This window comes from Bison bison, unplaced genomic scaffold (assembly GCF_000754665.1).
Source record: "Bison bison bison isolate TAMUID 2011002044 unplaced genomic scaffold, Bison_UMD1.0 scf7180017864268, whole genome shotgun sequence".
NCBI lineage: Eukaryota > Metazoa > Chordata > Mammalia > Artiodactyla > Bovidae > Bison > Bison bison.
Window position 1 is genome coordinate 1,388,819 of NW_011494840.1, and position 26,441 is coordinate 1,415,259.

At 40.9% G+C, this 26,441-nt stretch overlaps 1 protein-coding gene across 1 annotated transcript in view; it reads left to right on the plus strand.

Moving 5' to 3' along the window:
• LMBRD1 (LMBR1 domain containing 1) overlaps positions 1 to 26,441 on the plus strand; it is a 132,623-nt gene that overhangs the window by 37,316 nt on the left and 68,866 nt on the right. Inside the window, exons 4-6 of the mRNA XM_010848503.1 lie at positions 9,450 to 9,547; positions 11,788 to 11,855; positions 26,326 to 26,414. Coding sequence (XP_010846805.1) covers positions 9,450 to 9,547; positions 11,788 to 11,855; positions 26,326 to 26,414 — 255 coding nt within the window. The remainder of the gene's footprint in view (positions 1 to 9,449; positions 9,548 to 11,787; positions 11,856 to 26,325; positions 26,415 to 26,441) is intronic.

Genomic DNA, 26,441 nt, shown 5'->3' on the forward strand with positions numbered 1-26,441 from the left:
TTTCTGAATGTTGAGCTTTAAGCCAACTTTTTCACTCTCCTCTTTCACTGTCATCAAGAGGCTTTTGAGTTCCTCTTCACTTTCTGCCATAAGGGTGGTGTCATCTGCATATCTGAGGTTATTGATATTTCTCCTGGCAATCTTGATTCCAGCTTGTGTTTCTTCCAGCCCAGCGTTTCTCATGATGTACTCTGCATATAAGTTAAATTAGCAGGGTGACAATATACAGCCTTGACACACTCCTTTTCCTATTTGGAACCAGTCTTTTGTTCCATGTCCAGTTCTAACTGTTGCTTCCTGACCTGCATACAGATTTCTCAAGAGGCAGGTCAGGTGGTCTGGTATTCCCATCTCTTTCAGGATTTTCCACAGTTCATTGTGATCTGTCTATGTTAATTCCTTACTTGCCTTACAGTATTACCATGCTATATCCCTAGTTATACATTTTTTGAACTGTATATGGAATTATTTGCTTGTTTTCATTCAAGTCATGTGTCCCTAGGATTCACACATGTTACTGCATAAGGTGCACTTTATTATCATTGTGTGTGACTGTGTGCTACATGGTGATCATTCTGGACATTTGGACAAACAGTGAACGTGTTTGTACATGTTTCCTGTTGTGTGTGTGTAAAAATACATACATACAGTGGAATCAATGGGTCATAAGTCATGTGCAGCTTCAACACCCTAAATAGTGCGCCATCATTTTTCTAAATGTACCAGTTTAAGTCCTTCTAGGAGGCTGTACTCTTTTTAGTTGTTCTGGACCCAGAACTTTGATATCTCCATGTATTTGTAGTTTTTCCAGTTTGGCAAATGTGAGGTGATCATTCACTAATCTGCATTTCTCGTATTTAGAAATGAAGTTGCATATCTTTTAACATTTATTGGCTTTTTTAGCTTTCTGATTCAAGTGCCTTTTGGCAGTTGGGATGTGTTTTTGTTACTGATTGAAGATTTTTGTTAATGTACTCTGAGTAGTTTAATTCAATGATTCTAAATATTTTCTTTTCCCCACTAGAAGTAAGCCATGTGAGAGGAGGGAAGAAGTGAGCTCTGGTCCATGACCCCAGAATGATGCCTGGAACATACTCAGTAGATGTTTGTTGAATTGAATGCATTTGTTAGGGGGAGATAATCATGTGAAGTTTGTTTCATATTTCCATTCTTCTAAGTGATGTGTCACATGAATATAGATTGTTCTTAAACCATCTTTGCATTCCTTGGATAATCTAGATTGGTCATGGTGGTGGCTTTTTGGGTTTGTTTTTAATTTTTTTGCTAGATTTCATTTGCTGCCATCTTGTTTAGGATTCTTTTAAAGCTTGATTTAGAGGTGAAAGTGGCCTGTGATTTTCCTTTATCGTTTTCTCATCAGGTTTAAACATGAAGCCTCTGCTAGTTTCCTAAAATGAATCGAGAGGTGCCCCTCCGTGTTTAGAGAGTGCTGTGAACCCCCTAGCACTACCATGTGGTTCTTTCCTGCCGTGATCTGTTTACGTGTTACTGGTCACCAGGGAATGGATGTGAGCGTGGCGGTTTGTACTAGTATTCCTTGTGACCCTTTCACAAAACTGTTACTCTTCAAACCCTGCAGCTGAACGCAGCTGTTTTTAGAATTCTTTATAGCCATATGGGAATACTTCCAGCAAGGATGAAAACAGTGGTTTCATCGAATTGTTGTTAATTGATGTTGTTAATCACACAACGGTAAGTTGTGTCCAACTCTTTCTAGACCTCATGGACCGTAGCCTGCCAAACTCTTTCTGTCCATGGGATTTCCCAGGCAAGAATACTCCAGCAGCTTGCCATTTTCTCCAGAGGATCTTCCTGACCTTTGGATTGAAGCTGCTGCTTCTGTGTTGGCACACAGGTTGTTTATCACTGAGCTGCCATAGAAGCCCTTTCATCAAATTAGGAGGCGTGATTTATATCTGACAATAACAGGCAAGTTTGGCCTTGGAGTACAAAATGAAGCAGGGCTAAGGCCAACAGTTTGCCGTGAGAATGCAGTGGCACACACCCTCATAGCAAACACCCTCTTCCAATAACACAAGGCATGACTCTACACGTGGACATCACTAGATGGTCAACACCAAAATCAGATTGATTATATTCTCTGCAGCCGAAGACGGAGAAGCTCTATATAGGCAGCAAAAACAAGACCAGGAGCTAACTGTGGCTCAGATCATGAACTCCTTATTGCCAAATTCAGACTGAAATTGGGGAAAACCACTAGGCCATTCAGGTATGACCTAAATCAAATCTCTAACGGTTACACATTGGAAATGACAGATGCAAGGGATTAGAACTGATAGAGTGCCTGAAGGACCATGGACAGAGGTTCGTGACATTGTGCAGGAGGCAGGGATCAAGACCATCCCCAAAAAAAGAGATGCAAAAAAGGCAAAATGGTTGTCTGAGGAGGCCTTACAAATAGCTGAGAAAAGAGAAGTGAAAGGCAAAGGAGAAAAGGAAAGATGTATCCATCTGAATGCAGAGTTCCAAAGAATAATAAGGAGAGATCAGAAAGCCTTCCTCAGTAGACAGTGCAAAGAAATACACGAAAACAGTAGAATGGGCAAGGCTAGAGATCTCCTCAAGAAAATTAGAGATACCAAGGGAACATTTCATGCACAGATGGGCACAATAAAGGACACAAATGGTATGGACCTAACAGAAGCAGAAGATATTAAGAAGAGGTGGCAAGAATACACAGAAGAACTTTACAGAAGAGATCTCAGTGACCCAGATAACCATTATGGTGTGATCACTCACCTAGGGCCAAACATCCTACAATGCAAAGTCAAGAGGGCCTTAGGAAGCATCACTACAAACAAAGCTAGTGGAAGTGATGGAATTCCAGGTGAGCTATTTCAGATCCTAAAAGATGATGTTGTTAAAGTGTTGCACTCAATATGTCAGCAAATTTAGAAACTCAGCAGTGACCTTAGGACTGGAAAAGGTCAGTTTTCATTCCAATCCCAAAGAAAGGCAGTGCCAAAGAATGTTCAAACTACTGCACAATTGCACTCATGTTATATGCTAACAAAGTTATGCTCAAACTTCTCCAAGTGAGGCTTCAGCACTATGTGAACTGAGAACTTCCAGATGTTCAAGCTGGATTTAGAAAAGGCAGAGAAACCAGAGTTAAATTGCCAACATCTGTTGGATCATAGAAAAAACAACAGAATTCCAGAAAAACTAATTCTGCTACATTGACTATACCAAAGCCTTTGACTGTGTGGATCGCAATAAAGTGTGGAAAATTCTTCAAGAGATGGGAATACCAGACCACCTGACCTGCCTCATGAGAAATCTACATGCAGACCAAGAAGGAACAGTTAGAACCGGACACGGAACAACAGATTGGTTCAAAATTGGGAAAGGAGTACGTTAAGGCTGTGTATTGTTACCCTGCATATTTAACTTCTATGCAGAGTACATCATGCAAAATGCCAGGCTTAATGAAGCTCAAGCTGGAGTTAAGATTGCTGGGAGAAATATCAATAGCCTTAGATAAGCAGATGACACCACCCTTATGGCAGAAAGCAAAGAGGAATTAAAGAGCCTCTTGATGAAGGTGAAAGAGGAGAGTGAAAAAGCTGGCTTAAAACTCAGTGTTCAGAAAACTAAGATCATGGCATCCAGTCCCATCACTTCATGGCAAATAGATGGGGAAACAATGGAAACAGCGAGAGACTTTATTTTCTTGGGCTTCCAAATCACTGTGGATGGTGACTGCAGCCATGAAATTAAAAAACTCTTGCTCCTTGGAAGAACAGCTATGACCAACCTAGATCGCATATTAAAAAGCAGAGACATTACTTTGCCAGCAAAGGTCTATTTAGTCAAAGCTATGGTTTTTCCAGTAGTCATGTATGAGTGTGAGAACTGGACCATAAAGAAGGCTGAGCGCTGAAGAATTGACACTTTGGAACTGTAGTATTGGAGAAAACTCCCAACAATTGTGGTGTTCAGAGTCCCTTAGACTGCAAGGGGATCAAACCAGTCAATCCTAAAGGAGATTAGTCCTGAAAATTCATTGGAGGGACTGATGCTGAAGCTGGAGCTCCAATACTTTGGTCACCTGATGTGAAGAACTGATTCATTGGAAAAGACCCTGATGCTGGGAAAGACAGAAGGCAGGAGGAAAAGGGGACGATAGAGGATGAGATTGGATGGCATCACTGACTCAATGGACATGAGTTTGAGGAACCTCCAAGAAATGGTGAAGGACAGGGCTCCCTGGCGTGCGGCAGTCCTTGGGGTTGCAAAGATTTGCACACCACTGTTACTGAACAACAATAACAGATTTTGGTCTCTTTATTCCATTGAGTGATCAGGCAACAATACCTCCCATTTTAGCTGGAGGGCCTGGTGTTTATTAGAGGACTGCTGACTATCAGGGGAAATATGTTTAGAACCTGGACTAGGCTGCCCATCACGATGCTGCCGTGTTCAGGGGCACAGACTAATTGAGCTTCATCTACTGACCACTCTCAGGACCACCAAGGACGTGATGGCTCAGGGGTGAATGTTTGGGTTACCCCATTTCTCCTGCAACATTCTATGCTGCTGTGAACAGGTTGGAAATAAATGGCTGGAATGGTTTTTCAGTCTCACTTAAAATAAGACTGGAGGCAGGTACCCGGGCTGGTGTAGCAGCATTATGCAAGGCCTCCGCTCACTTCCCTCTGCTCTCCATCCTTAGTACCTGTTTTCCACCTTAAGGCTACCACAGAGTCCAGAGACGTGGCTGGAGTCTAAGCTGTCATGTGTACAATTCAGGCAGAATGTCGAAGGAAGAGAGAAAGACAAAAAGGAGAGTGAGCTGAAAGGAAAATGGGTGTTGTGTGTGCAGCTGGCAGTCTTGACCCTAGATTGCTTCAGCTGGGCCAGTGGGATAATTTTAGAAGGCTTTTAGAGTTCCCAGAATATCTTAATACTTTGACCCTCTAAAATAAAAAGCTTTGTAATGATCAATTATACTATTACAATATTGACTGAGCTATTCTGTGTTTCAGATTTCTCATTGGTAGTTAGGAGGAATAAAGAATGTCTAGAAGTTCTGAAGCCTGATTTGTCCAAGTTAATTCTTATGCGAGTTATAGTTTAGAAATGCAGTTTTCAAAAGATACATTGTTGGCTTTGTGTGTATTTAAAAAATCATAAGAATTATCATGTATTTTTTGCCACAATTTTTGTCTGGCTTTTTAAGAGTTGATGGCTTTCTGTTCACTTGTTCTTGCTAGTTTTGTTTTAAAAAAATAACTTGTTTTATGAGTTTAATTTCTGCCAATTTCTGTAGATTGATGTTTAAAATTTCTTTTTTAGTGTGTTGTTTTTTTTTAAATTTTAGTGGGACTATTAAACCAAAAAGTCTGTTTATCTTTTACTTGTTAGTAGCAATCTTTTAACAAAAACTGTTACAAGTAAAATGTATTTTATAAAGATATCAGGATTTGAGAGTGTCATTCCTGTTGGAGTTAAGAATAATTTTCCTTTGAAAATAGCTATCAGTTTGAAGTATAACTTAATTAAAAGAATCAGTTACTCTGTTTCATGATAGCATTTTTTTCATTTACAGATATATAGTACCAACTTGGCATTAGAACTGATCTGAAACACATGAAAATGTTAATGTATTTTTAGTTTCCTTCTTTACAGTTTAACATTTACATGCTGAAGGAAGAAATCTTTTTGAAGGACACTGAAAAAGAGCAGTCCGATTACAAGCAAATGGCTTAGGATGTGGTGTCAGGGCAGCCCTGCACAGACCAGTATCCCAGAGCCTCTTCAGAACTGTGTTTCTTCCCTACTTTCTTCCTCAGGTGTCAGTTCCTAGAAACTTTTTCTGGATATTCTTACCAGCAACATATGAGATTTTTGGTTGCTGTACATCCTCATGTCTCTTTATAGTCAGTAATTGCCCCCAAATACTTTCTTGACTTGGGTCATAATAAGCCAGTTTTGCTAGTTCTGGAACTTCTTTAAGATGTACTGCTGCTGCTGCTGCTGCTAAGTCGCTTCAGTCGTGTCCGACTCTGTGCGACCCCATACACGGCAGCCCACCAGGCATCTCCGTCCCTGGGATTCCCCGGGGCAAGAACACTGGAGTGGGTTGCCATTTCCTTCTCCAATGCATGAAAGTGAAAAGTGAAAGTGAAGTCGCTCAGTTGTGCCCGACTCTTAGCGACCCCATGGACTGCAGCCTTCCAGGCTCCTCCGTCCATGGGATTCTCCAGGCAAAAGTACTGGAGTGGGGTGCCATTGCCTTCTCCTTAAGATATAGAAGGTACTAGAAGGTGTAGGCTTCCCTGTGGCTCAGCTGGTAAAGAATCCGCCTGCAATGTGGGAGACCTGGGTTTAATCCCTGGGTTGGGAAGATCCCCTGGAGAAGGGAAAGGCTACCTACTCCAGTATTCTGGCCTGGAGAATTCCATGGACTATATCCATGGGGTCACAGAGTTGGACGCAACTGCGTGGCTTTCAGAAGGTGTACATCTTCCAGTGTCTGTGCTTTTATTCAGCCTAAGGTCTGTGAGGTCCATCCTTCTCACAGGTATTCATAGTTTTTTCTTTTTTATTGCCATTTGTATGACTGTACCACTCAGCTTATCTGTTCACCTGCGGATGGACATTTAGGTCATTTCCAGGTTTTGATCACTGTTAATAATATTGCTGTCAACTTTCTCGTTGTGAATCAGACTCGATAGTTTCCCTCTCACATATCTTCAGGGGGACCTGCTTATGTGGCTGACCCTTGACCAATACCTGGAAACCTGGCCTTTGGCTGTCACCTGATAGTACTAATTGATTAGTGGATATGTACCACTGAATACAGAATCGTGCAGTCCAGCTTGTTTAGATTGTTTGTGCATGTGACTTGTGGTACAGCTGCTGTCCTTCTTGGAGTCTGTACTTTTGGTAATCTTAACTGGTCACTCAGGCAGTTGTGCCTGCATTATAAATCACCGATAAGAACCCTGGACTCTGCCCCTCAGGTAGGCTTGTCTGGACGGAAAGACTTTGCATGTGTCACTGCACTTCATTGCTGGTGGAGTGGGACTGTCTGGTTATATGGTAGGTAGGTGTTAACTTGGTGAGAGACTGCTAGACAGTTCTCCACAGGGTTGTGCTGTTTATAGTCCCTCTTAAAAAGCATGGGAAAGTATGTTGTTCTGCATTCCTGTCAATACTTGGTACTGATGGCTTAATTTTAGCCATTCTGGGGTCTGTAGCCTCTCATGGGCTTAGTTTGCATCTTCCTAATAACTAGTAATTATGAAAGTAAAGAAAGTGAAGTCGCTCAGTTGTGTCTGACTCTTTGTGACCCCATGGACTGTAGCCCACCAGGCTCCTCCATCGATGGGATTTTCCAGGCAAGAATACTGGAGTGGGTTGCCATTGCCTTCTCCAGGAGATCTTCCTGACCCAGGGATTGAACCCAGGTCTCCCGCATTGTAGACAGAAGCTTTACCATCTGAGCCACCAGGGAATAATGATGAGCACCTTGATAATCATGCTTATTGGGAATGCTCATGAAATAGTCACTGGGCTCTGTGGCTGTCAAGGCCAAGGCCACCAAGCAGTAGACACATGGACATGCTGAGGCTGAAGCCAGACCTTACTGCATCTGTCAGTTTATCAAGCGTGGCATATGGCTCTCAGCCCAATAAATGCTGTTATAATTTAGGCTTTTTTCTAGTCTTAACAAATTATTTGATTATTTCAGTCCTAATACTGGTATAGTGCTTAGGGTGATTTATAGTACTTTCCCTTTTATGTTTAATTTTTTGAAGCTTTTTGTTGTTCAATTGGTCAATTCTGTCTGACTCTTTGCCACCCTGTGGACTGCAGCACGCCAGGCTTCCCTGTCCTTCACCATCTCCAGGAGCTTACTCAAACTCATGTCCATTGAGTCGGTGATGCCATCTAACCGTCTCATCCTCTGTCGTCCCCTTCTCCTCCTGCAGTCTTTTCCTAGCATCAGGATCTTTTCCAGTGAGTTGGCTCTTTGCATCAGGTGATCAAATATTGGAGCTTCAACATCAGTCCTTCCATAGGCTGCATAGATTTTACAAAGTGTCTGTAGTGCCAGAATTCAGTATGCTGACAGTCATGTTGTGATTGGGCAGTATAAATTAACTTTGACCTTTTTATCAGTTATTTAAAGTCTGGTTTGTTCTGAGTTGTTTTTTTTTTTTAACTATGTTGCATTTAGTGGGGGCTGTTTCATAAGTGACTTCCAGAAAAATGAAACAGTGCTAGCTAGTATTTAGATCATGTTTAAAAATTCTGTAATTTATGCATTCTTCCCAAGAGAATGAGTAATTTAGCTTTATTATACATTATTAACAATACTTTTAATTTGTTAGTAATTAAAAGTAGCTATTTTAATTTGTTAGTAATTTAAGTATTATATATTAATAACCTTTAATAATACTTTTTTGGATAAAGGAGTATAATGATTCTCATCTTGTGGTTCCTTTATATAATTGCATAGTCACTATTTCCCATGAAATAGTGTATGAAAATAAATGTAAATACACAGATTTCTTAGGTTTCTTGAGTCTGAAAAATTGTTTATGTTATTTTTATTTTAAATAAAAATAGCTGTTGAAATGTCAAGTTCTATGTTGAATTAAAAACAATACTTTGACTACTGGTTGAAAGTATCTCAAATCTAATGTTATTTTAAAGCAGATAAATAGAAATTCATATCAGTTAACTTTGAATCTGATTTTACTCTTTCTTACATTTTCTGTATTCTGACTTTTTTTTATAAGATCAGTTTCATAGCATTGTATGTTTTAAACTCTGTTGCTCAGTCTCTGGGTCGTGTCTGACTCGTCGTGACACCATGGACTGCAGCATGCCAGGGTTCCCTGTTCTTTGTCATCTGGAGTTTGCTCAGATTCGTGCTCATTGAGTGGATGGTACCATCTAACCATCTCCTCCTGTGCCCCTCTATTCTCCTTTTAGACATAGATTGGGGAAATTATTTGTAACAAGGATCGTATCAGTTACAGCTGTTTCTTTAACTTGAGTGACTGGCAAATGTGTCAGCTGTACTCAGTATTAAGTTGTAAAGAATATAAAAGTTAAAGTTTATTTACATAAGATCGTTCACAGAAAGTTTTTAGTACTATAGTAAGACCTAAGATGTTAGAGGGCACAGTTTATTGAAACATTTAGTATCATAATTGTTGCTAAAAATTGCCTCAAAGTTAACTTGAATTATGATTTGCTATGTGATAATAATGGTGTTGACTTCTTGAAACAGGGTTCAGAAAAGGTTGATTTGGATATTACACATACATATCAAGTTGCAGGTCTAGGAATCAGATAGGGGAGTGAATTTGGGGTGTGTGTACCTATATGTTTTAAACGTTTGTTAAGTTGGTGTGTTTTTATTATCTCTCATCTCATTCTTTCTGCAGCCTTATATTCTGTTATATTATTCTGTGTGTTCTTCTGGATCCCTTTTGTCTACTTCTACTATGAAGAAAAGGATGATGATGATACTGGTAAATGCACTGTAAGTAGCTTTATTTTAGAGGTCTCAATTTAGGGGAGAAGGGATTATTTCTTCCTGTTTTCAAATAATTTGACTTTTGATTTTATTCTCGAGCAGTGTTGTTTAATAGAAATATAATGTAATCCACATGTGAATTTAAAATTTTCTAGTAGTCATAATAAAATAAGTAGAAAGAACAATTAAAATTGTTTTTCATGACACATCGTATTTAATATTATATGTTCGAAATATTATTTCAGATAGTCAAAAACGTTATTAATGAGACATTACTTTTTTTCACATTCTGTGCAAGTTAGAGTGCATTTTACACCTGCAGCACACCCCGGGTCAAACTAACTATATTCCAGCGCCCAGGAGTCACAGGGTACTTGTGACTGTTGTTCTCGAGTTCGGTAGCTGGGTCAGCAAACTTATTTCTGTGTAAGGCCAGTATACAGTGAGCATGATGTGAGGTAGGAGGGGCTGTTTGTGGCCCACAGGATGCAGTTTGCTGACCCCTGTTCTGGGACGGAAAGGGGGACTCTCAGGTTGTCCTTACTAATTCCCGTAGTAATACGGATACAGAAACCTGGTCAGTAGAGCACATATGCGTGTCCAGACCTGCAGACCAAGGTCACTGAAGTCTTGGTATAAAACTCTTCACTGAAACATTAGCAGGTAGAATTCAGGAGTATCTTAGAAGCACGTTAATATAGTATATAACTGAGTTGGGCCAGTCTCTGGAATGCATTGGTGGTTTAGAACCAGCACTTCTATTAATATATGGTAATTTAATAGGTCCTAGAAGAAATTGTATGTTGAAAGGTATTTGCCAAAATTGAATACCTTATTTCTAATTTAAGAGAAAAACAGCATAAAAAGAATAAATTTATTTTGTTTTTTTATTGAGTTACAGGAATTTGTTTTATAACATGTTTTTGGTTTGTAACATTTAAATACATATGCACATATATATATACATATATTCACTCAAAAGCCAGCATTAGGCATAGCTGTGCTTATTAAAACTTTATAGCATCTGCATTAAGATCATTAGCAAAGTACATCAGCAATATTTTAAATGATTCCAGAGTGGTAGTCAGTGCAGTTTGTTAGAGGAAAAAGTGTTTAAATATACATAAAGAAAGTTGAATTATTATCTGCAGATACTGTGTGATTCTGTATTTGAAAACCCAGGGTGTGTAAGGTAGAATGGCTAGTCACAGAGTTGCTGTTGAAAATGGGATGAGCAGGTGCTTCCTGTCTTCACTGCTTCTCAAGTGCATCTTCCCCATCCCCTATGGTTGACCCTCCTTAACTTTACCTTAGGTATTTTCCTAAAGACTGTCTCAACTCCTTTGTGAACAAGAATTTATCATATGAAACATAAAGTTATATTTTAAAAGGTGATTATTTTAAAGATTTCATTAGGGCGAGAGACAAGTCATGTTTTGTTTTCTCACTGATGTAGCTTTTCCTTTGAGATTAACTTTTCTTTCCATGTATTTAGAGTGTCTAGTTTGTGTTTTTGTTAAACTTTGTCTTACATTATGCGTACCAAGGAAAGCACAGGCTTTAAAGAACTGAGTTCTTGGTTTCAAGTCCTTGTTTAATCCCCTGGCACCTATGTGACATATGGTAAATTAATTAACCTCTGGGCCACAGTTTCCTTATCTCTGAAGCAGGGATGGAATGCCTATCTCAGGGGTGTTGTAAGTTTGAAATGAGTTTAACATATGTAAAGTTCTTAGAAACAGTCCTGGCATGGTATGTGCTTTATATGTGTGTATGCATATTTATAAAATAAATTTTTATAAGTATATGTTTTATATATTATATATATCCAAACATATATAATTTAAATATTATAATTGTTGTTTAATTATTACTTAACCCATTTTGATAAATTGAGGTATGGGCATTGTAGATTTAGATTGCTCCCTATTTTGAGGAATATTATAAAAATATTCTGGTATTTATTAAAGTAAACTAATTACTGTTACGTCTCCCACAAAGAATTCATTGTATTTTAGGTGTACTGCCTTTTCATGAGATCTAATCATTGAAAAGATTTTAAAAATCTAGTATAGTGTGAAAGATACTTAAGATATGTTATATACATTGTTTTTCAATAAAGAGGAACTTTGCACAGTTGAATATAAATGTATATCGAACATGAAAGTACTGTTACACTGTAGCAAGAATACTTTATATTTTAAAAGTTTTACTAAATGGAATGTTTTTTCTCCTTTGACATCTAGCAAGTTAAAATGGCACTCAAGTATACTTTGGGATTTGTTGTGATTTGTGCACTTCTTCTTTTAGTTGGGTAAGTTTCGATTTTTCTTTTCCTGAAAATGGAAACAGCATTATTTTAATGATAATGATAATAGTAATAAGGGCTCATTAATAAAAACCCAAGAGAGAAAATCAAGAAAATTTTAAAAGAACAGACTACCAACAATCAATAACCACTACATTGTTCTATCTAGATATTTTTAATGTGTTCAAATATATGCAGAAAGCCCCTTCTCCCATATACCCTCCGTGTTGTAATTTTACACAGATGTGATTACTTTTTGTGTGATTTTTGATAATCACTGGTTGATACATTGCAGGCATCTCTTCAGGATAGATGCATCATTGCGTGTATTGCATTCCCTTCTTAGGTTGTAACAATTTATTTGGCTGGTCTTGTGATGGCTACTTGGACATTTATGATGTTTGTGGTTTTTCCGTTTTTGTAAACAACACTGATGAAAAATCCTTGTCTGTACCTCTTTTCAGATTTGATGCATCAGTCTTTAAAACTTTGAATTAATCTTTGTCAACAAGTTTTTTCTTTCTCTGTCTCTCTTCTTTTATTCTTCCTGCTTCCCTCCTTCAGTCTCTCTTTCCCTCCCTTTTTTTGGCTGTGCTGGGCAGCTTGTGGCATTTTAGTACCTTGATCAGGGATCGAACCCAGGCCCTCAGCAGTGAGAGCATGGAATACTAGTCATTGGACCACTGGGGAATTTCTAATGAATTTGTTCTTAATTCTTTTTCCATACGTTTTTATAAACTTATAACAGTAAGTTTTTGTGTATTTATTAATACATTAAAAAATTTCATTTTGGAAAACATTTGTCCCTGTTAATAGAAGACATTTATCATTGTTAAAATAGATCCTGATTTTTTTTTTCCCAGCAGCATTCTTAAGCTTCTTCATTTATTCAACTTTAAACACTTAACAGTCTTTCCTGGTGGCTCAGACGGTGAAGAATCTCGCTGCAATGTGGGAGACCCTGGTTCGAATCCTGGGTTGGGAAGATCCTGTGGAGAAGGGAATGGCAACCCACTCCAGTATCCTTGCCTGGAGAATCCCATGAACAGAGGAGACTGGTGGGCTACAGTATATGGGGTTGCAAAGAGTTGGACATGACTGAGCGACTAACACATACACACAAACACCTACGTGTGCCAAAGAGCATGTGCATGTACATGGAACACTATTAGGCTAAAAAAGAAGGCCTACCTCTCCAGGTCAAGTTGTGGGCGTGATCACAATGATCAGCATGATTCCAAGTACAGCCAGAACCAAGCAAACAGAAAGGTTTCAGAGATGATAAATGGGCTTTAAAAATTAAAGTGAGACAGCATAGGACCTCAGTTCCTGAAGACCAATGAATTATAAAAAGCATGCATTTGCTGTAGAAGCAGTAATGAAATAATTTCTGTGAGGGAAATTATTTTAAGATCCCCAGGATAAACAGTGAGTTGGGAGTCAATTTAAAAATCCTTAGAACCGAAGATTTCAAACTTCTGTCTTTTTGTGCCTGTGTGCTGCCCAACTCATACCCAAAAAGGAACAAGAATCAGATTCCTGCCAACTTAAGACTCCTAAGACGTGTCATTTGTCATGTTGGTTTCTGCAGAAGCTGTATCTTGTGGAGTAGTCTTTAAAAATAAAAATGAAAGAAAACCAAAGAGTACCATGAGAAGCCACATTCTCCTTCCCACTGTAATTTTGCTTTGGTTTGCTCTCTAAAGATTTAACAAAAATCAAAATCATTGGTCTCAGATTCCTGAATTAATGTGACCTCACTCCATGGCTGATGTGGCCAAGGTAGATGCTTTTGTACAATTAGAACAGAAGGACTTTATATCAGTAGGACTTTAGGGCTCTGGCTCCACTGTGTTTACTATAAGCTACACGGATGACAGGGTGGAGGTCAGAGAAAGAGGTGAAAACGTCCGTCACAGGGTCACATGACAGGTAGCAGGACCCTAGGTAGACTTGAAGGAACCAGTTCCATTCTGGCAGGGGAAACCCACAAAAACAAGTTTCACACTTGCAAAATTATCACTCTGAATTCAGGAATAAGAGGCACTGGGTTGTAGATACAATTCCATCTGTAGATACTAACTTTAAATTTAGAGAAGAAAAACACTTAATGAATTAATATTATGGGTTGGGCTTTCTTAAGTGATTCTTAAATCCAGCTGTGATACAATTAACAGCTGTGATAAGAAGTCTACCATAGCTCTGGCTCAGAGGTGGTCTTTAGTTTCACAGAGTCCGTCTACAGAAAGTCATGTAGCTGTCTGTCACTGCTAAATCTGTTGTTTGCAGAAGCCCCAGAACTCTATTTGCTGAGTAGAGTCCTCACCATTTAAGCTCTTCCTACATACAGGTCGTGCATCATGCAGTTCTAACCACAACACAATATAACTGCTGTCAAAGTAGTGGTTTCCGGGCAACTGTTGGATTTCCTGGTCACCTGTGTAATCCTCTCTGCATACTGGACACTGAGCCCTTACCAACTTGTTCCTGAGTTATTGTCACTGTTGGAAGAGATGTGACCTTTTCCATGTCAGCTGGGGGAGGCCCTGTATTTTCCAGTTGTTGAGAGGATGTGTTCTGGTGGTATTGTTATTTATTTTAGCTCTTAAATATATTTTTAAAGTTGTTTTTGGCTTTTTAAATCAAGCCAGATCTAGTTAAGTGAATTTGCTTTGTCAGTGTGGGGGGTCCCTTATCTGTAAATCTAAATTACCTAGAATAGAGATCAGCAAACTTTTCTTAAAGAGTAGATAGTATTTCAGGTTAGTGGACCAAGTAGTCCATGTAGCAGTACTCAGTTCTCTTCCTGTAGCTCTACAGTAAGTCACAGACAGTGCATAAACCAAAGGGCATGACTGAGTGCCAGTGAAACTGTATTTACACACATGAGCCCTCAGTAGTTGGCTAGCTCCTTATTTCGAACATGACTGAGAACCGTCAGTGAAATCAAATCTTCATAGTAGCCAGGATATCTTTCCTGCACAAAACAGATTCTGAAGTTTCTTCTGCAATTTATTGGTTCTTTGCAGGGGGTTAGGAGAGCAGAGCAGAGAAAGAAAGGAAAGACTAGGCCGTGTTGGGGGTGTGACCCTGTGAGAAGGCAGGATGAGGAGACCCTTGGAGGAGGTAGGGAGCCCAGCTGTGTGCGTGTGTGAGGGGAGGGCAGTGCAGTGTTCTCCACCCAGAGGAAAGGTTGGTGAGCCTGGGGTGGGAGTGCCTCTGGCGCCTTCAGGACCAAGCGAGGGCACCGGGGGTGGGGTGGGGGCGGGGCTGGAGTGGAGGGGCTGGACCCAGCCACGGTGCAGGAAGAGGGGGTGCTTGGAGCTGCCTGAGTAGGGCCTGGGGGCATTGGCAGCATTCTGACATTGATCCTCAGGGAGCGGGGAGTTGTTGAGGGCATTTGCTCATGGAGTGACGTGATCTGACATTTCACAGAGATTCCTGGATGGTGTATTGAGAGTTGACTTTGTGGTGGTCAGGCTAGAAACTTGAGGTCTGTTAGGAGCTCTTGCAGTCACCCAGACCAGACAGTATGGTCACAGCAGTGAGGAGATCCTGCCTGTGGTTTGGAGAAAGAGCTGGCAGGGGTTTCTCACAAGGCAGGCGCAGAGGGTATGAGACGAGAAGGAAAGGAAGATAGATGCGCCTGGACTTAGCCCAACTGCAGACTTCAAGGAGCACTCCTCTCACCTCTGAAATCAATTGCAAGCTGTTTCAGGGTTCCTAAAACCACCCTCAGCTTTGGTAATTCTCTAGAAGGATTCACAGAACTCACTGAAAGCAATTATATCCATGGCTACCAAGGGCTCCCCTGGTGGCTCAGAATGTGAAGTGACTCCCTGCAATGCAGGAGACCCAGATTCGCTCCGTGGGTTGGGAAGATCCCCTGGAGAAGGAAATGACACCCCACTCCAGTAATCTTACCTGGGAAATCCCATGTATGGAGGAGCCTGGTAGGCTACAGTCCATGGGGTCACAAAGAGTCAGACACGACTGAGTGACTTCACTTCACTTAACATTTATTACAGGTAAAGAAGACAGATTAAAATCAGCCTCTTGAGAGATGCATAGGACAGAGTCTGGGAAGATTCCAGATGTGAGGTGACTGTTGTCCTCTGGATACATTACCCTCTGGCTTCCATGTGTGACAACACGTGTGGAGTACAGATTCCCTGCCATCCCAAACTAGAGGGTTGCCTGGAAACCTTTCCTAAACTGAAATGGCCTAAAGGGAAGGAACAATTTCCTGAGGACCCACCTTGCTCACAGAGGCACAAAATAAACCAGATAGAGCACAGATGCGCACAGACCCAGGTCAGGGTGGTGGTGGCTGGATGCTGAGACGCTGAGTGTGGTTCCCGGGGAAGAACTGGATGGTGTCACGCTCTGCTCAGGGTGCGCACTGCCTCTGTAAACTGACTCCAAAACCAACTCTGATATTGTCTTTGCCTTTTGCCTTTCTTCATAAAAGTGACCGTTTTCTTTTCAGATTTCTTTCACCTAGTGAAAATAGGTACTAATATAATTCTTTCAGAAAAATGAAATGGCATAAAGTGAACTTTCAAAATGCTGGGGGGCTACTTGTATTTCCCACAAGGGAAGCTCACGTGGTGTTTCTGTTGCAGCACGTCTGCGGGACTGATGGCCTGTAATTGCCTGCATGGCCATCTCACCTCCATGCTGAATTGCAGGATGGTCTTTCTGGCCTATCACGTGAGGCTGGGTATGGCCAGCCCCTGTCCTGAAAACAGATGCCCAATCAGATATGACCTGGATGACATGCCAGAATCATGGGCAAAATTCAGACTTCGCTTGGGTAAGGCCAGGTTCTTTACTCCACGGGAAGGGCGACTCTGTCCTCCATAGGCAGATCTACTAGACCATTTAAGCATGACCTGAATCAAATCCCTTATGATTATATAGTGGAAGTGACAAATAGATTCAAGGGATTAGATCTGATAAACAGAGTTCCTGAAGAACTATGGATGGAGGTTCGTGACACTGTACAGGAGACGGTGATCAAGACCATCCCCAAGAAAAAGAAATGCAAAAAGGCAAAATGGTGGTCTGGGGAGGCCTTACAAATAGCTGTGAAAAGAGGAGAAGCAAAAAGCAAAGGAGAAAAGGAAAGATATACACATCTCAACGCAGAGTTCCAAAGAATAGCAAAGAGAGATAAGAAAGCCTTCCTCAGCGATCAGTGCAAAGAAATAGAGGAAAACAACAGAATGGGAAAGACCAGAGATTTCTTCAAGAAAGTTAGAGATACCAAGGGAACATTTCATGCAAAGATGAGCTCAATAAAGGACAGAAACAGTATGGACCTAACAGAAGCAGAAGATATTAAGAAGAGGTGGCAGGAATACAGAGTACTATACAAAAAAGATCTTCATGACCAAGATAATCATAATGGTGTGATCACTCACCTAGAGCCTGACATCCTGGAATGTGAAGTCAAGTGGGCCTTAGAAAGCATCACTAGGAACAAAGCTAGTGGAGGTGATGGAATTCCAGTTGAGCTATTTCAAATCCTGAATGATGATGCTGTGAAAATGCTGCACTCAACATGCCAACAAATTTGGAAAACTCAGCAGTGGCCACAGGCCTGGAAAAGGTCAGTTTTCATTCCTATCCCAAAGAAAGGCAATGCCAAAGAATGTTCAAACTACCACACAGTTGCACTCATCTCACATGCTAGTAAAGTAATGCTCAAAATTCTCCAAGCAAGGCTTCAACAGTATGTGAACCAAGGCAGAGGAACCGAGATCAAATTGCCAGCATCTGTTGGATCATTGAAAACACAAGAGAATTCCAGAAAAGCATCTACTGCTTTATTGACTACGCTAAAGCCTTTGACTGTGCGAATCACAACAAACTATGGAAAATTCTGAAAGAGATGGGACTACCAGACCACCTTACCTGACTCTTGAGAAATCTGTATTCAGGTCAAGAAGCAACGGTTGGAACCAGACATGGAACTGATTCCAATTAGGAAAAGGAGTACATCAAGGCTGTATATTGTCACCATGGTTATTTAACTTATATGCAGAGTATGTCATGTGAAATGCCAGACTGGATGAAGCACAAGCTGAAATTAAGATTGCACGGAGAAGTATCAATAACCTCAGATGTGCAGATGACACCATCCTTATGGCAGAAAGTGAAGAGGAACTGAAGAGCCTCTTGATGAAAGTCAAAGAGGAGAGTGAAAAAGCTGGCTTAAAACTCAACATTCAGAAAACTAAGATCATGGCATCTGGTCCCATCACTTCATGGCAAATAGATGGGGAAACAGTGGAAACAGTGGCTGACTTTGTTTTTCCACAATCACTGAAGATGGTGACTACAGTCATGACATTAAAAGACTCTTGCTTCTTAAAAGAAAAGCTATGACCAACCTAGACAGCATATTAAAAACCAGAGACATTGCTTTCCCAACAAAGGTCCATCTAGTCAAAGCTGTGGTTTTTCCAGTAGTCACGTATGAATGTAAGAGTTGGACCGTAAAGAAAACTGATAGCCAAAGAACTGATGCTTTTGAACTGTGGTGTTGGAGAAGACTCTTGAGAGTCCCTTGGACTGCAAGAAGATCAAACCAGTCAGTCCTAAGGGAAGTCAACCCTGAATATTCATTGGAAGGACTGATGCTGAAGCTGAATCTCCGGTACTTGGGCCACCTGCTGCAAAGAACTGTCTTCATTGAAAAAGACCCTGATGCTAGGAAAGATTGAGGGCAGGAGGAGGAGGGAACGACAGTGGAGACAGTGGATGAGGTGGTTGGATGGCATCACCGACTCGATGGACTTGAGTTTGAGCAAGCTCTGGGTGTTGGAGCTAGACAGCGAAGCATGGTGTGCTGCAGTCCTTGGGGTCGCAAAGAGTCAGACAGGACAACCTCTCAACTGAACTGACCGAACGTCCCTACAGGCCCTGTATCCACATACCATCCTGTTGGCGACTGAGGCTTCAACATCGATTTTGTGGGGACAAATTCAGTCTATAGCACTCTGTTCTTTGCCTCCCCCAAAATCCATGTTCTTCTCATATGCAAAATGCACTTACCTCATCCCAGCAAGGCCCAAAAGTCTTAACCCAGCATGGAATCTGAGTCTTGGGTCTTTCTGAATGTCATCTAGATCAGGTGTGGGTGAGATCTGAAGACTCCTCCTGGTCGGAACCCTTGCCCAGCAGTGAACCTGTGCAACAGGACAGGTCATGTGCTTCCAGACACAGTGGTGGGACAGGCACAGGACAGGTACTTCCATCCTAAAGAGAGACATCAGACAGGAAATGTGAATGTGCCAAACCAGTTCAGAGCAAGGCAGAGTCCCTTAGATCTTAAAGCTCAGGAATAATCATCTTCTTTGATGGGGGCTTTGCCCTCCAGGCCCACCGAGGGGTGGGTCACTGCCCCGGCCCTCCGCAGCCCTGCCCTGCGCCACCCCCTGATTCTGGGTGTTGGTCCTGCCCCCTTGACTCTGCATCAGCTCCCTGGCAGCTAAACTGAGCAGAGGACCCTGTCTTCTGAAATTGAGGAGGAAGCAGCTTTGCCCTCTTGTCTAGTAGGAGCGGCAGCCCTGATGATAACTGAAGTGCCTTTGGGGTCTTTCTTGAAGGATGAAAGCACATTCTCTGCTAAATAACTCTGTGACCCCATCCTGACAAATCTCGAGTCTCAGTGCCTTCCCTTATTGTGTCTCATCTGTGCTCCCTTACCTTAGTTCAGGTTGACTGTGTCTCTGCTGGTGTCACCCTGTCTCTTCCTGTCTTCTCTGACACAGCTGATTAAATCGATGGTTTCCACCCATACTAATCTCCTTGACAAGTGATTGTTCAGCCAAGCTCTTAGAACGTGCGTGCTCACTGTTTTCAAAAGGCTGGTTCCTTTTTGCTTATCTCTCTCTCTTGCATTTTACTATAAATGGTATGGAGAAACCAACTTGCTCCTTCCAGCACTTTGCTTAGAATTTTCCTCAGCTAAATATCCAGTCTTATCTCTTATGAGTAGTTCTGCCTTCCATAAAGCACTATAAAACTATTCAGTCAAGCTCTTCGTCACTTTCTAATAGTGATCTCCTTTCTTTCAGTTTCCATTAACATATTCTTCATTTCTAGCTGAGATTTCCTCATAATGACCTTTTGTGTCCATATTTCTAACAGCATTCTCACAGCTTGTATGTCTTCTCTAAGATGATAGAGGCTTTCTCTAAAACACTCTTTTCTTCCTGAGTTCTCACCAGAATTGCCTTTAACATCCACATTTTTATCAGTAGTCTGTTCAAGGCAGTTTGGACTTTCTCTGGCATGCAACCTCCCATGTCTTTAGGTCTTTCCCTGTCACTGAGCTCCAAAGTCACATGTACATGTTTAGGTATTTGTTACAAAGTAGAAACCTGCTTCACAGTGCCAAAATCTGTATTAGTCTACTTGGGCTAGGAATAATGTAAATACGTGCTCAGTTGTGTCCAACTCTTTTCAATCCCATGGACTATATAGCCCACCAGGCTCCTCTGTCCATGGAATTTTCCAGCCAAGAATACTGAAGTGGGCTGCCATGTCCTTCTCCAGGGGATTTTCCTGACCCAGAGTCTGAACCCATGTCTTCTACATCTCCTGCTTTAGCAGGTGGATTGTTTACCACTTAGCCACCTACTTGAGCTGTCTTAACAGAATACCACAGGCTTGCTAGCTTCCACAGTGGACACTTACTTCTTACAGTTCTGGAGGCTGAGAGTCTAAAATTAAAGTGTCAGCAGGTTTGGTGTCTGGTGGGAGCTCTCTCCTTGGCTTGCAGATGGCCGCCTTCTCACTGTGTCTTCCTACGGCTTTTCCTCTCTGCTGGCCACCAGTGAGCTCTGGTGTCTGTTCCTCTCCCTAAAAGGACGTCAGTCCCATCAGGTCAGAGAGTCACCCTTGGGACCCTGTATCCAGGTACCATTGACATGGGGACTTAGCACCTCAACATAGTAATTTGAGGCGGAGGGGACACACTTGAGTCTATTCCATATGATGACTGAGAAACTGAAGTTAGCATGGAATAGTTAAAGAATGATATAAAAAGTGGAATGTGAATTTAAATCCTCCCTCCCCCAGTTGTTGTTGTTGTTGTCCAGTCTCCAGTCGTGTCTGACTCCGACCCCGTAGCACGCCAGGCCTCCCCGTCCCTCACCATTTCCTGAAGTTTGCCCAAGTTCATGTCCATTGCATGATGCCATCCAGCCATCTCATCCTCTGATGCCCTCTTCTCCTTCTGCCCTCAAATTTTTCTCAGCATCAGGGCCTTTTCCAATGAATTGGCTGTTCCATAAGGTGACCAAAATACTGGAGCTTCAGCTTCAGCATCAGTCCTTCCAATGAGTATTCAGGGTTAGTTTCCCTTGAGGTTGACTGGTTTGATCTCCTTGCTGTCCAAGGTACTCTCAGGAGTCTTCTCCAGCTCCACAGTTCAAAGGCATCAATTCTTTGGTGTTCTGCCTTCTTTATGGTCCAACTCTCACATCTATACATGACCACTGGGAAGACCATAGCCTTGACTATACGGACCTTTGTTGGCAAAATAACGTCTCTGCTTTTCAACACACTGTCTACGTTTATCATAGCTTTCCTGCCAAGAAGCAATCATTTTCTGATTTCATGGCTGCAGTCACCATCCACTGATTTTCAAGCCCAAGAAGAGGAAATCTGTGACTACTTCAACCTTTTCCCCTTCTATTTGTCATGAAGTAATGGGGCCAGATGCCATGATCTTAGTTTTTTTTAATATTTAGTTTTTAAGCTGGCTCTTTCACTCTCCTCCTTCACCCTCATCAAGATGTTCTTTAGTTCCTCTTTGCTTTCTGCCATTAGAGTGGTATCATCCACATATCTGAGGTTGTTGATGTTCTCCTGCCTATCTTGATTCCCACTTATGACTCATCCAGCCTGGCATCTCTTGTGATGTGCTCAGCATCTAGGTTAAATAAACAGGGTGACAGCCGTGTGGTACTCCTTTCTCAGTCGTGAACCAATCAGTTTTTCCATTCAGGGTTCAAACTGATGCTTCTTGACCTGCATACAGATTTCTCAGGAGACAGGTAAGATGGTTTGGTATTCCCATCTGTAAGAGCTATCCACATTTTGTTATGATCCACACAGTTAAAGACTTTAGCGTAGTCAATGAAACAGAGGTAGACGTTGTTCTGGAATTCTCCTGCTTTCTTTATGATCCAGCACATGTTGGCAATTTTAATCTCTGGTTCCTCTGCCTTTTCTAAACCCAGCTTGGATGTCTGGGAGTTCTTGGTTCATGTAATGCTGAAGCCTGGTATGCAAGATTTTAAGCATGACCTTATTAGCATGGGAGATGAGTACAATTGTCCAATGGTTAGAACATTCTTTGGTACTACCCTTCTTGGGAATTGGGATGAGGATTGACCATTTTCAGTCCTGTGACCACCACTGGGTCTTCCAGATTTGCTGACTTACTGAGTGCAGCACTTTTCAAAAGCAATTTCATCCTTTAGGGTTTTGAATAGTTCTATTGGAATTACATTGCATCCACTAGGTTTATTAACAGCAGAGTTTCCTAAGGCCCGCTTGACTTCATGCTCCCAGAATGTCTGGCTCTGGCTGACTGACCACACCATCATAGTTATCCAGTTCATTAAGATCTTTTTTGTACAGTTCTTCCATGTATTCCTTCCATCTCTTCTTGATCCTTCAGTACAAAAGAAAAAAAAAAATTGTAAGATGGCATTTCAAGTGTTTGTGTTGGCAAGTGACAGACCATGAGCTTAGCCACATAGGTGGGCTCCGGATCTTACATACAGAGTTTAAGACATTGAGTTTTATCCTGCTGAGCGATTGAAAGGCAGTGCAGGTGTGAATATACTGGTGTTTGCACCCATGAAAGCAAATATATATGAATTTTTTGCAACACTGAAGGATGCATGGAAAGGGGCATTTGGGAGTTGGTCAGTGAGACACAAACGGTGGGTAGGAAAGTCAGTCAGTTAGCTACCACTGTCGTCGTTCAGGTGGGAGGTGAGAGTCTGAACTGGAGTAGTTACGGAGAGCAGAGAGGAACAAACAGGTAGGCAATGTGGAAGATAAATGTGACTTGGTGATTGAGTGTAGGAGGTAAAAATCTTATTTTCAATTTTGCTAAATTCCTGATTTCAATTTCATATCTACTGAAATTCATTAGCCTTTCCTTTGTCCCTTCCTGAAGAGATAATCTGTATTAAGCTAATTCACTCAGATTGGGTGTTGAAGGTTTTTTCTAAGCAGTTTTACTGTTGTTAAGAGCAGAAAGGAAATTTATAATCTTATGAGGATTTCAGTTCTTAGCTTGATGTTGTATTGTGTGTCTTTGAAAGTTGAGGTTCTCTGTATTCATTTCTTTACGTTGGGGTATAGTTGATTAACAATGATGTGTTAGTTATAGGTTTGCAGCAAAGTGATTCAATTAGTGTATACACTACTATATTTAAAATAGATAACCAACAAGGACCTACTGTAAAGCACAGTGAACTTGGCTCAACATTCCATAATAACCTAAATGGGAAAAGAGCTTGATTAAAGAATAGCTATAAACATTTTGCTGCATCCATTTTTTTTTTTTTTGTGAGAGAGATAGACTGAGGTTAAGAAAATATCTGTAGCTTTCAACCACACAAATCTTACTACACTTTTGGTTTCTTTAGTATCATCACCATTCAGTAAATGCCTGATAGTCATAGGACTATGTCAGTAAGTGCCTCCCCATCAGAGTGAACGTGTCTATGTTTTGGGCTCTTCTTACTGAAGTGTCCTCTGCATCTGTCAGGAGGCGCTTGCACGGCAGGTCTCTGTCTAGGTCTTTGTCTGCGGGGCTGGTATTTGACTGGTGAACATTGCTTGACCCCTTCTGGTTGTTAAAAGGTTGAAATGCTTCCATGTAGGTCATCAGCTACTCCTGAGTTACCCCACCCTTGGCCCAGTCAGAGGGTAAATCCCAGTTCAGCAAGGTCTTCAGAACCAAGGACAGCATATGTTGCCATGTGAATACCTTTGCCATGGGAAGTGAGTGAAAGTCTCTTAGTTATATCGTACTCTTTGCCATCCCACAGACTGTAGCCCTCCAGGCTTCTCTGTCTATGGAATTCTGGAGTGGGTAGCCAAAGCCTTCTCCAGGGGACCTTCCAACCCAGGAATCAAACCTGGGTCTCCTGCATTGCAGGCAGATTCTTTACCTTCTGAGCCACCAGGGAAGCTTGAGAATCATTGTTAAATGTTTTGAATATTATCGCCCATGACATATAGACATATTTAGTTATAACTCTTGGATTCTGCTTATGGATGTTGCTCTTAGTTTATGAGAAGATATTTTACATCTTTTTGGATTACATGGTCCTGGTGGCAAGGCGGCTGATGAACCTGCTTAGGGTTTATGCTTTAGCTGCTCGCTCTAGTTCTACCTAAGATAATAGTGCTGGAATGTTAGTGCTCTGCTGGTTGCCTCAGAGTAAGTGTCTTCCTGAAGTCATTCTGACAATAGTTTGAGCCATTTAAGATTTTTGTTTTTGAGCATTTCAAGTTTCTCTAAATATTTGAATTGTTTAAGAGCCCTGCTGCTAAGTTGCTTCAGTCATGTCCGACTCTGTGCGACCCCAGAGACGGCAGCTCACCAGGCTCCCCTGTCCCTGGGATTTTCCAGGCAAGAACGCTGGAGTGGGTTGCCATTTCCTTCTCCAGTGCATGAAAGTGAAAAGTGAAAGTGAAGTCGCTCAGTTGTGTCCGACTCCTAGCGACCCCATGGACTGCAGCCTACCAGGCTCCTCCGCCCATGGGATTTTCCAGGCAAGAGTACTGGAGTGGGATGCCATTGCCTTCTCCAAGAGCCCTATTCAGCAGCTTTAACATGAAAGTGTCAAGAGCAAGAGTTAATTACTTTCTTCTCCCAGTGGACAGAACCTTTGGTTACATCAAACTGATATAGATACTGAATATTCTAAGTAGGAATGCTGTTTTTAGATATTTGTAATACATATTTCTGTCTTAATAGTACTGGACATGATATTTTGTGCAATATAGGATTTTTCCCTGTATTCCAACTAACAAGTTCAAAGTATACTTTTCAAAAATATACATGTACAATTTTTTCCATATATATATATCTGAAAAAACTGCATCCAAATAAAATAGAAGAATGTTACATAGATTTTCTGGTTTGATTTATATTTTTATTCAAGTGCTAATACATAAGTTAATGTCATTATAGAAGTATATTATGCATGAGCTGTTCTTTATTTTTTGATTCCATCTTAATGGTTGTATTTAATTGTTTTTGGTTTTATAACCAGGGAAACAAACAATGAATTTTTTACATGTATTTCTCTTTCCTTGTGGATAATCACTTTTCTCTGTAAAAGTAGTGAGAAATAAGTCTCAAAGATTGAGATGAGTATAGTAAATTGATGTTAGTGCAAATAGAAATTTAGATAACCTCCTGCTGTGTCTGCTGATTCATCTTTTTATAAGGATAAAAAGTATCGGTTTTACCAAGTAAGGGCTTCCCTGATAGTTCAGTTGGTAAGGAATCCACCTGCACTGCAGGAGACCCCAGTTCGATTCCTGGGTCGGGAAGATCCACCGGAGAAGGGATAGGCTACCCACTCCAGTATTCTTGGGCTTCCCTTGTGGCTCAGCTGGTAAAGAATCCGCCTGCAAGCAGCGGTCTAAAAATTTTTTTTAATTAGAGTGATTTCTTTGTTTTACTTGCATACATTATCAGAATGACCATCTTAATATATTGTTGAACTCATTCAGTATTACCCCTTTACAAAAAGATAGATCTTACCACTTTGCTCACAATTAAGATTATGTTGGATAGGAGGTAGTATTAGGAGGTGGGGTTCACAGGCACAGTCTAAAGGGGGTGCTCAGCCTTTCAGTCTCGTTTTGTTTCTGAGCTAGATAATGAAGTGCTTTTCTTTCTTTGTCTCTTTTTTTCAGTTGTAGATTGAAAAATAAATGGAACTACTTCATTATATATACTAGATAGAATCTTGAAATACCCAGAAAAATAAAAATCACCTCTAGTTCTACAATGAGATATTTACTGTTAATTCTAGTGTATTTTCCATTCTTTTCTATGCATTTAAATATACTGAAAGCATGACTTCTATTCTGATTTAACAAGAGATTCTTAACCTTTTTGTGCTGTGGACAAAATAGCTTTAAATGCAAAAAATAAAATACATAGGATTACAAAGGAAACTAGTTATACTGAATATAGAAACTAAATCATGAAAACAAATGTGTGATATATTAAACGCGTGAATGAGAAACTTCTCACACCCCTCTGTACATGGTGCAGATTGGATTTGCTAATTCTTTGAGGGGGAAAGTTGACCTTGCCTTAAAAAAACTACTAGAAATGGAGTTTCAGGTCATTTCCTTTCATTCAACCTTTTGTCTTTAAAACCATTAAGCAGAGTTACTTTCTCCTTTGTAGTGCTTTCGTTCCATTGAATCTTCCTGATAACAAAAATTCTACAGAGTGGGAAAAGGTGAAGTTCCTGTTTGAAGAACTTGGAAGTAGTCGTAAGTATTCTTTAAAAAAAAGTCCAT